The sequence below is a fragment of the Cyprinus carpio genome, chromosome A23, assembly GCF_018340385.1.
Source record: "Cyprinus carpio isolate SPL01 chromosome A23, ASM1834038v1, whole genome shotgun sequence".
Taxonomy (NCBI): Eukaryota; Metazoa; Chordata; class Actinopteri; order Cypriniformes; family Cyprinidae; genus Cyprinus; species Cyprinus carpio.
The window spans coordinates 4,262,597-4,274,260 of record NC_056594.1 but is presented as its reverse complement, the minus strand read 5'-3'; the positions used below and the strand labels follow the sequence as shown (position 1 = coordinate 4,274,260).

The window sequence follows — 11,664 nt, the reverse complement described above, 5'->3', positions numbered from 1 at the left end:
AGTTCGAAAAAGTAAGTTTTTTGAACAATTAAAAACAGTGAAAAAACTAAACCTTACGATTTTAAAATACTGGAGCTCTTTCTACTTGGTAATAAGCCAAGGATTCAGAGGGAAAAAATAAATAATTTTCCTTCTGTGCCTTACGATTCAAAAGTTATTAGAATAAACATGAGTGAATCTTTGGACAAGTGGTGGTGCTACGGTGTTTGAGTTTTTTTTTTTTTTTAGAAACTCCAAATTTGCTGCAGTTAATGTTGAGACTGTCCTCTATCAGTGTGCCAAATTTCAAAACTTTCAGCCTGGGTGAGCATATGAGACTTTGCAAAAAACTTTGAATGATTAAATAATAAATTAGTAATTTTAAGTTATCTTATTTATAAATTTAGAATTGTAAAGTCAAAGTACTAACTTGCAAATAAATGCATGAGTGAAACTAGATATTAAACAAGATATAATGTAGGCAGGACTTGATTATAACCATCAGCAATCCATCAAATGTGTGTGTATGTATTTTAAAGGACAGTGTATACTGTATATATGGGTGCTGTCCGACTGGAGAGATTCTGACTGTAGTGGTGGGCCGTTTGGACCGAAAAATGACAGGGCTGAATTTTTTTTTTCCCAGCCCTGCTCCATATGGAACCAGAACGAATGCAAAACAATGTGCACAGCTGTCATTTGGTAAAACAATGTTCAGAACGTAACCACTCATTACATGAGCTTCACGTTGTTGGTTAAATTCAGTAAGTGGTGCCCAATTATCTTAATTATACATAACTAAAATTACTGTAAGAAAGGAGTCTTTTTTTCATGCACAGTAACACACCCAACTGCTCTCCGTTAATGTCCCATCAGGCATTTCTGTAGTTTTAGGGTCAAAAAGTTCAGGAGATCCTCATCTCAAATGATTTGCATATTAACATTTTGCACGGGAGCATATATACTGACGAACACTCACCATTCTGCTATTCACATTCACTTTCTGCTTGAGCACTTAGAAGTGCTCATCTGAAACAAAACTCAGTGGAGAACAAATAATGTTTGTGAAGTAATAGTGGCACAAAACAATGATTCTACTAATTATGAGCAGAAAAGGCTAAACGCAGCACCAAAACAGCCTTTAATATGCACAGCTGTCATACAGTATGTTTGGATTAGCACTAGTGTTCAAGTTCTCTGATATTATGACAGGAAGGGAGGAACTTTATAATTGCACAGGGGAATGTGTATGACTCATAAAAGCATCTCTTGGCTCATCGCCCATCATTTCTAGTTTAGGGTGGAGATCTTGGGTAAATATGAAACACGAAAATCAATTAATATTACTACATCTTAAGAAGTGATACATCTTTTAACATTCATATGCAGTCACACTGTAAATGTACATGTTGCTTATACTGTAAATAACTGACAACTTAACAATTATACATGTCACAAATTCAATACATTTATGTCTAACGTACACAGTTAAAATAGTCGTAAACACAACACACCATGAAGCATTTCTTGTTGAATGGCACTTTTATTTTAGAAATACATTTTTAATACAAGATTAAAATGTTCATTTTTTGGTCATGTAGATGCAAAATGTAGCCACATGTTATATTTTAATACAAAAATAAGATTTATTATTATCATTTTCTTTTTGTTTGTCAATTTTCTGTTTGTCTGTTTCTATTTATTCATAATAAAATGAAAAAAAAAAATAATAATGTAAAAAAGAAATTGCCATGAGAACTTTAAAGTTTTAGGTGATTCTGATTCTATAGTTGGTGAGCCTGGATTTAATAGGGTTTAATCCACATAAGTTGAAGAAGGCAAAAGATCCAGGAATGTTACCGAAAGTTCATTAAGTTCCAATGATGAGTATCTCTTGATTTTGTTAAATCAGGGCTGATATTGCAATGTTTCAACATCTTTCACACAGATCTTGTTAAAATGTACACATTGATTCATAAGAATTTTGTTTACCTTTTTACAACATTAGTATTAACATGGTTTCAACATTTTTTCAACATTAATACAACCACTGACATTATTTCAACCCCATTTCAACACTGAAGGTCAGTTACGTACTGTACCAGCTGTGACGTGTTTTAAAAGTGTTTGCTGGTTCTCATTCCTAACACTACCGCAGACCAACTTAAGGGTCACTGAGAAGAAAAAAAAAATAGTGCAGTTATATAGTTAACCCTTTTAATAACTGCTACATTAAAGCACATTTAGAAACCAATAACTATCCAGGCAGAAAAATCCAAAAGCTTTAGCCAACGTGTATTATGATCCCCAATATGCCTAGTATGTTTGAATATACAGCACAGCAGTACAGGGGAAGAAAAGCAGCAGCAGAAGAGTGGAATTATTACTCTGCAGGACCAGTAGTGCAAGTTTGTCAAGCCTAGGTTTACAAACTCTTTCCCATGATAAATGTGCATATCTGTGTATTATGCACTAAACAAGCCTGTACTAGAAGTATAGAGAGCCACATCATCCATAAATCCCAGAAAGAGGGATTTTACCATAAAAATAAGTGACTGATTACTCAAATTCTCCACCTGTGGATGTCAAGCTCAAAAATGACAGAAAAGCGCCATAAAAATATAATAAAAAAACATGCATGTGACTTGTGTGCTAAATTCCAGATCAGTCCAAATTCATGAATGAATCAATCTCTGTGTGTAAACTGCTTCACTGAAAAGATCTGAGAGGATATTTAGTGAATGACAATTTTTGTTAAATTTTTGGTCTGTTATTTACACAATGCACCTGGTGTATAGCATCATACAAACACTTTTATGATTCTTCATGGGGCTTTTTCGTCATTTTAGCCCACATGACAGTGAGAGTGTAACAGTTCTTAAGCAACATTTTTTGCATTAAAAAAATGGCAGGAATTGTTTTCCAATAAATTTAAAATGTGTCCTGTATATACCCACAATGTCCTGCAAAGTACAGTGGAGATCAAAATTCGAGAACAACCTACAATTTCCTAAATTTCAAGGTCACCCCTTTTTGAAGTTATCCTAATAGACGTAGAAAGGCAGTTTTTAAGCATATTTCATGAATTAATTGCATTCTGAAGCACAGCATAACAAAATAGATATTTGAAAAAGAACTCTGATCAAAATTAGAGAACACTTACAGATAGCTCTCAGTTATTGGTGTTAATCTGACACCTGGTGCTAATTTCCTTAAAGGGGTCATATGATGCGATTTCAATTTTTCCTTTCTCTTTGGAGTGTTACAAGCTCTTAAATCTGTAAAGTTGCAAAGACTAAAGTCTCAAATCTAAAGAGTCAACCACACCCTAAAACGGCTCGTTCTAACACACCCCCACATCTCTACGTCACTATGTGGGAAGATTTACATAACGCCGCCCAAATGTTCACACAAAGAAAGGTGGCATAACTTTTATTCTCGCTGTTGCCGCCGGCGCCATATCGTGGAGATGCTGTTTCATTGTGAAAGAGAAACTACTTTGTTTGGTCTTCCAAAAGAGGACACAACTAGAAATCAGTAGTTAAGTTGTATTTCAACACTGTTCCAGAACAGTACAACCCAAAAACTCGAAAGAGTGCAGCGCATTTTACGGAGGACGAGGACTGTTTCCTGAACCAGTAGCCTGCAATGTGTCTGTGGCACAACGGCTGTTTTTATTAGAGTGGGGCAATTCAAACTTTTCAAGGACAGTCTGGCGCTTCTGACTCACAGCCTGTAAGTACGTTTACATATTTAAAGAATTTGCCACTGATGATTCAAACGCGAGTTTTAAGCAGTGTAGAGTAGAGCTTTTTGTTTGTCGTTTCTCCGATCACAAATGCAGACATGGTTTTATGTTTACGCGGCGCAAAGTCATTATAATCAGTAATTATCTCCCCACTGGATGCAACAAATGCCTCGTTTGTAATTGGTTTTTATTGGTTTTGTCTCATCATGCATCACAGTATGTTAAGGGGCGTAACATTTCCGTCACACGCTCTAGGTATTCGGCCAATCACAAGGCACTGGATAGCTGGCCAATCAGAGTACACCTCGTTTTTCAGAACGATGAGCTTTGTAAAAATCAACGCATTTCAGAAAAGTAGGGCATAGGGGAGCAACAATCTAGTCGTTACAAATCTATGATTTCATGAATATTGCAGTTTTACAATGACATTAATTCATTCAAGTTCCTCAAAAAGGCTGGTCATCCACAAAAGACAAATGTATGAGAGGACAGAATAATGCAAAGTCTCTCAATAAGGAATCGGTTCAACACTGCAGCTGGAACTGCTCGGCAGAGACTGGAAGAAGAGTGGACCGAGACACCAGCGCAGTTTGAGAAACTAGAGAAGTCCTGTGGCCGTAGATGCTGAAGTCATTCAAAGAGGGGCCCTCTACAATTCCTACTAATTTCTGACAGTTTCTGACAATCTTCGTTCGTGCTACAGTGATTACTGTATTTGATCACTGCTTTCAACAACAAAAAACTTTGTTGTTGGTAATTTTGTCAAACATGTTAGTTTAACAGTGGAATACCCACAGCTAATATTCCTTCAAATTTTGAGGGATGAAGATTAACAATATTTCAGAAATCATGTATTTATAGATTGTTCTCTAATTTTGATCTCCACTGTATGAAGGCAGTATTCTGAAACTCTGTGGCTTCCTGCAGAACTGAAAAACTGAAAAAAAAAAAAAAAAAATCAAAGTAAGTAGAAGTATGAAAGTTTTCAGAATCAAGGCAATACAATAAAACAAACAAACAATCTTTCCACTTACTTGCACATCTCTTAGTGTGCTTTCATGCGTGTTGCTGCCTCGTATGCTGTAGCAGTGACGTCATTTATAAACGTGTCCTTTATCATCCCTTGCTGCAAAAGAATAAAAGGTAAAACCTTCATTGTCCTTTCAAAATCACACACATCACAACCACAATCAACAGCGTGAAAGCTCTTAGAGCCAAATGCATGTTGTGGTTTTCCACTGAATCACTACTTCATAATCACGTGTTCATGCATGCATGTCTGTCTGAGTTCCTGAGAAACGGAATGTTTCACTACTGACTGAGGTGCAGGCATGGAACCATCAGACAAACTTAATATTCACAACACCAACTACATAAACTGTTTGTATTAGTCCTGCTGTCAATACGTTAAAAAGATTCAGAATTGCATCAACAACATGAAATGCTGATTAGTCAAAATAAATTTCAGTCAATCACATATATCAATATATTTTGCATCTTCTGTTCTGCAAAAAAAAAAAAATAATAATAATAATTTTTATTATTATTATTATTATTATTTGTCATTTATTCAGTAATATTTATTTCCTAACTTGATGATGCTCAGTTTAAAAATATCAATAAAAAAGTTCCATGTTTTTTTTCCTTCATAAAATAAGAATTGAGATCTTTCAAATTATATATGCATCAGCTTTAATGTATATTTAATGCATAATAAAAAGTCAAATTTCAAAAATTTTAATGACGAAATGAAGTATTCAAAATGCATAATTTAATTAACAATCTGCAAAGGAATGGATATTTTTTTTTTTTTTTTTCAAATACTCTATTTAAGGCAAGGCAAGTTTATTTATGTAGCACATTTCGTACACAATGGTAATTCAAATTGCTTTATTTAATATCAACATAAACAAGTTTACGATTTTATTTATTTATTTATTTATTTTTTTGGTGCTGTTCGGAAGTAGTAAAACACCTGCAGAAGTTTGCATTTTCTTCTGTCATTGGGTATAATTCTAATATAAATATAATAATATATATGAATATTATATTACAAGAAATGTTTACTCCCAAATATTATTACAAATATCTATTAATGCAAATTTATGCATCACAACATTATAAAGTATGAAAAATGGATTTGCTATTGCATTTAAGTGAGCACTAGATGATGACAGCTCATTTAAAAATAAAAATCAAGGAAGTAAGTGAAACTAAATATCCAGTATTACATTATATACGTCAGTGTAGGCGGAGCTACACAACCTCATACTACTAAAATACAAACAAATGATAAAATAGCCTGCTTCTCAAGGCTGCTTTTGCTTAAAAACTCAGATTAACATGGATACAGACAGCTTTACTGCAATGTAAGCCTAAAGATCTAAATAAGCATCATGTGATCAAAAACATGGCTGCTGAAATGTCAATATACACAATGTGGATTATAATTATAGTCCATGAGCATGTGGTATACTGTATGTTCAAATGTGTTTGTAGGTGTGTGTGTGTGTCGGAGGGTCACATTGGGATAAGTGTGTTGTGTGAAAGCCGTTTGCTCCGCCCAGAAAGAGCTCATAACTCGTCTCCCTGGATTCCTCTCTTATCCCGTTGAACCTCTTCCAAGGTTGGGTGGAGTACATGTCAGGGCCTGGAAGTGTGTGGGTGGGTGTGTGTGTGTGTGTGTGTGTGTGTGTGTGTGTGTGTGTGTGTGTGTGTGTGTGTGTGTGTGTGTGTGTGTGTGAAGACTATTCACACAAGCAATAGAGAGTCTTGTTTGATGTGTAAACTACCATACAGACCGAAAGATGGATCGCAGCCTGGAGATTTTTTTTTTCTTTTATATTTTTTCCTGCTTTGAGGTAAAAGCGCCACATGTGTGTACACACCTTACCACACCCTTCTTTCTTAGAATCAGATGTTATGTCCTTTTTCTTTGCCCTCCCATCTTACATCCTTTCAGAATGAGGAAATATTCATAAAATATACCCTCACTCTTCCTCTGATATCATTAACAGCATCTTGTGATCAACCACTTCTAACAAATGTATCTTAGGTATGCTGTTTTGGTAACACTTTAGAATAAGAAACACATAATCACTATTAAGAGTTTTCCCTGAACAAACTCTTTAATTTGCTGCTTATTAATAGTTAGTTAATAGTTGTTAAGTTTAGGTACGGGGTCCGTTAAGGGATCTAAAATATGGTCATGCAGAATAAGGCATTAATATGTGCTTTATAAGAAAAATAAACAGCCAACAAAACCCATTCAAAAATGTGGGGGAGATTCACAAAGAGTGGACTGCAGCTGGAGTCAGTGCTTCAAGAACCACTACACACAGACGTATGCAAGACATGGTTTCAGCTGTCGCATTCCTTGTGTCAAGCCACTCTTGAACAACAGACAGCGTCAGAAGCATCTCGCTTGGGCTAAAGACAAAAAGGACTCTGACTCTTTCTCTGATGAAAGTAAATTTTGCATTTCCTTTGTAAATCAGGGTCCCAGAGTCTGCAGGAAGAGAGGAGAGGCAGACAATCCACATTTCTTGAGGTCCAGTGTAAAGTTTCCACAGTCAGTGATGGTTTGGGGTCCCATGTCATCTGCTGGTGTTGGTCCACTGTGTTTTCTGAGGTCCAAGGTCAACGCAGCCATATACCAGGAAGTTTTAGAGCACTTCATGCTTCCTGCTGCTGACCAACTTTATGGACCTGCACACAGTGCCAAAGCTACCAGTACCTGGTTTAAGGACCATGGTATCCCTGTTCTTAATTGGCCAGCAAACTCGCCTGACCTTAAACCCATAGAAAATCTATGGGGTATTGGGAAGAGGAAGATGCGATATGCCAGACCCAAGAATGCAGAAGAGCTGAAGGCCACTATCAGAGCAACCTGGGCTCTCATAACACCTGAGCAGTGCCACAGACTGATCGACTCCATGCCACGCCGCATTGCTGCAGTAATTCAGGCAAAAGGAGCCCCAACTATGTATTGAGTGCTGTACATGCTCATACTTTTCATTTTTATACTTTTCAGTTGGCCAAGATTTCTAAAAATCCTTTCTTTTTTCAATTTTCTGAGATACTGAATTTGGGATTTTCCTTAGTTGTCAGTTATAATAATCAAAATTAAAAGAAATAAACATTTGAAATATATCAGTCTGTGTGCAATGAATGAATATAATATACAAGTTTCACTTTTTGAATGGAATTCAAATAAATAAATTTTTTCATGATATTGTAATTATATGACCAGCACCTGTATGTGTGTGTGTGTGTGTGCTAAATTTTCTAATATTTCTTTAACCGTTTAATTCAATAAAAGACTTTCAAAGCTGTGCCGTCTATTCCACTGATCTTGAAAGGCTGGCTTTACAGCCTCAGTGTAGATTGAGGCAGGACAGTCTTACCTTTTTCAGCACACTCTGGATGTCTTTTTGTCCCCACATACTCCAGAGAAGAAATCCAGCAGCTTTTCTGCCTGTCTCGAATGACCTGCAAAAAAACGAGAGATTCTCAGCAGGGTATCTGCTAATACACATCAAATTCTTACAGAGTAACTGTCATACATGGGTGACTATCACAAAACTTGTCATTAAAGTAGAGTCATCTGTAAGTTTCCTTCCCTCTAAACTCCAAACAGGAGCTAATGCCACATTTTCTCTTTAACACATGAATTTTCCTTTGAAAGTACTTACATATTTGAGCTCAGCGCGGTCAGAGACTCGACGAGTTTCGGGCTGATCATCTTCTTGCTAGTTTCGGGCTCTGCCAGCATGAGCGTTTGCATCACACGGCACGCTGTAGCGATGGTGCTGTCAGACTTGATCATGTTCGACGTCACATTAGAGAGTACAGAACTGACCATAGGAAAAACGTCCTTGGCTGTGGTTGACAAGAACATCAGGGACATCAGGGATCAATGAAATGCTGCAATGTTCAGTGTTAATTGCTTCTATTGTTCTCCGCATTTGTAAGTTGCTTTGGATAAAGGCGTCTGCTAAATAATATAAATGTGATATCTTATTCTGAAAACATAAGTAACTGGCCTTTTTTAATTACTAATTACTTGTACTTTGTATTATTTTTGTATTTCTTGTATATGAAATACACTGTATTGAAAATACATTGGACTTGGTATTAATTATTGGAATATTTGTTGTATAAATAATGTAAATAAAAATCAAATACATATCAAACAAACAGATACAAAAAAAGCAATAACACACTTGATGTATGATGTTGCTTAACAGGCACACGCAAACTACAGCACAGAACTGACATCACTCATAGTTCATCTTTAGTAGTGTTAAAAAACACTCTTACCCATAGCTCCCCGCAGAGATGACACCCGGGACATGTTGCCCACTAAGGACATGGCGGTCTTCTGTAGGCTTGAGTTTCCTGATATCAGCAGGGGCGAAATGACAGGCAGGCCATTCAGCTTCTCTATGAAGCTTTGACTCATCAGTGTGGACAACTGCGCAGAGGTCAAAATACAAGTTGAACGACTTCCCCTTGAGTTCAGCTGCATGTGTATTTCCAGTGAGTGTACATACAGAGCTCTTTGAAGCGGTGAGGTTCTGCAGGGCTCCACAGCACGCCTCCAGAGTGGCCTCCTTCTGACTGGAGCCCAGCAGAGACCGATACAGCTGCAGGGTCTTCTGGTTGTACAACCAATTCACTCCTTCAGGTTTTTCCTTCTCCATGGCTGGGAATTTGAAGTCCTGATAACAAAAAGGTCTGTGAATGTCTTGAAGATGGCTTGTAAACACTCAGTAGTTTGGACAGCCGTTTCGAGATGTCTGTGTGGTTAATATAGAATAAAACCTGCTGAAAAGGCCAGCTTTATTATGAATGGTATGGACTTCCATGTTGGTCCATTGATGATTTCACCCAAAACTGAAGATTCATGCCTTTTTAAAACTATAACTTTCCTTTTTCAGTGAAACATAAAAGGACATTTTTATTTCAACTATTACGGTTCAGATGTTTGGGGTTGGTAAGGTTTTTGAAATAAGTCTCCTCTGCTCTGCTCACCAAAGCTGCATTTATTTGATCAAAAATGCAGTAAAAGCAGTTGTATTGAGAAATATTACAAATATTCTATTTGAGTATATTTTAAAATATTATTTATTCCTGTGATCAATGTTGAATTTTCATCATCATTACTCCATCTTCAGTGTCACATGATGAGGAAACACTGCTGAGGAAACATTTCTGATCATCAATGCTGAAAACAGTTGTGCTGCTTAATATATATATATATATATATATATATATATATATATATAATATATATATATATATATATATATATATATATATATATATATATTATTTTTTTTTTTTTTTTTTTTTTTTTTTACTTTTCAAAGCTTGAAATCTTCAGGAGCTTAATATTTTCCTATTGTGTTCTACAGAATACAGAAATTTGTATGCATTGGTAATGGAATAATGAGTTTTATTTTTTGGGAGATCTAGGCCTGGTTTCACAGACAGGGTTTATACTAAGCCAGGATTAGGCCATAGTTCAGTTAGGACATTTAAGTAATTTTTATAAAAGTGCCTTAGAAAAACATGATAATGCACTGATATATTTTAAAATCAGTCAAAGCAAGTTTCTTTCAGTTGAAACAGCTCAATCTGGGATGTTAGTCTGGGATTAGTTTTAAGCCTTGTCTGTGAAACCGGGGGTTTATCTTTTAAGTTAAGTCAACATACCATGAGCAGCATCCAAAACATCCTGCACACTAGTTGTTTTATCAGGAGCAGTTCGTACCTTTTGGGTCTTGGACGACTTAGGGCTGAAGAGGCTCTTGTTATTGTTCTCTTTGGGTCTCGTGTCAAGAACAGATATCTGTTTGAATTGTTCAGGAGCCTCTGTCTCCAGCTGGTAGCTCAAGTTATGAAGTATGCAGACACAGTTTTCCACCGACTGCTCCCACATCACCAAAACAAACAGAACCAGGACACAGAAGTCACTTTTAGCTTGTTGCACTACATTTTTTTATTCTTGCAGACATTAAAACTCTGTTTAACCCTATAAAGCCTGCTGTATCACATCTGGTATGTGAATTTCTAGAGCCTACATATTTTTAACATGATCAAAGAGTTGCAGACAATCTTCTGTTGTCTTATTGATCGTTTATACATTTTTACTAGAAGGTATTTTAATATAATTGTACAAACGTCCACCTTCAGTTCATGGTTTGTGTCTTTTTGCTGAGAAATCATTAATGATTTTAACATACATATGTTTAGCAATATTTTAAGATTTACTGTTCTAAAGCAACTTGATTTTTTTTTTAAATCATGTTAAAATGTGAGTATCAAATAAGATCATCAGGCTTTTGAGAAATGTTTATTTGTTCATCTCTCAATCATTGTTGTATTGATTTGCATGATTTGTGTTTTGCCTCCACAATAAAAAAACTACAGAGCTTTGATCATAAAAACTAAGCATTTAAATATAATTTTACTAAGACATATGACTGAGAGATATAGAGAGACAACTGATACTTATATGCATTTTATGTAAGTAATATTTCATACTGTAATCAATATCTTATTGATTTACATTACAACCTTTCAGAATTTCATCTTTTTGGTCATATAAATATCAGCAACTGCACCAAAATGCATTTTTGAATAAAATTGAGGTGTTTTTTCCTCCTCAAGTATGAGCTCCATATTCTAAATCATACTACATGAGGAAAAAAAGCCTGATGTATTAAATAGTATATGCAACAAAAATATAAAAACTTTTTTTTTTTGTCTACAGGTACAATAAAAATTTTCAATAAAGGTCCACTTCAAAAAATAAATAAATAAATAAATAAATAATAATAATAAATGTCTGACTATTATTTCATATGCCAGGCTTTACAGGGTTAAAAAATTTAAATTTACTTAATATGTTAAATAAAGATTAAATGAAA

The 11,664-nt window shown here is 35.4% G+C and overlaps 1 protein-coding gene across 1 annotated transcript in view; it reads right to left on the bottom strand.

Annotated features, from left to right (window-relative positions):
* Positions 1-3,944: 3,944 nt before the first annotated feature.
* LOC109048626 (plakophilin-1-like) overlaps positions 3,945-11,664 on the bottom strand; it is a 22,548-nt gene continuing 14,828 nt past the window's right edge. Inside the window, exons 8-14 of the mRNA XM_042712691.1 lie at positions 10,506-10,661; positions 9,283-9,450; positions 9,050-9,203; positions 8,422-8,608; positions 8,134-8,218; positions 4,762-4,853; positions 3,945-4,664 (exon numbers count right to left, since the gene is read on the bottom strand). Of these exons, the coding sequence (XP_042568625.1) occupies positions 4,773-4,853; positions 8,134-8,218; positions 8,422-8,608; positions 9,050-9,203; positions 9,283-9,450; positions 10,506-10,661 (831 nt within the window). The 3' untranslated portion in view covers positions 3,945-4,664; positions 4,762-4,772. The remainder of the gene's footprint in view (positions 4,665-4,761; positions 4,854-8,133; positions 8,219-8,421; positions 8,609-9,049; positions 9,204-9,282; positions 9,451-10,505; positions 10,662-11,664) is intronic.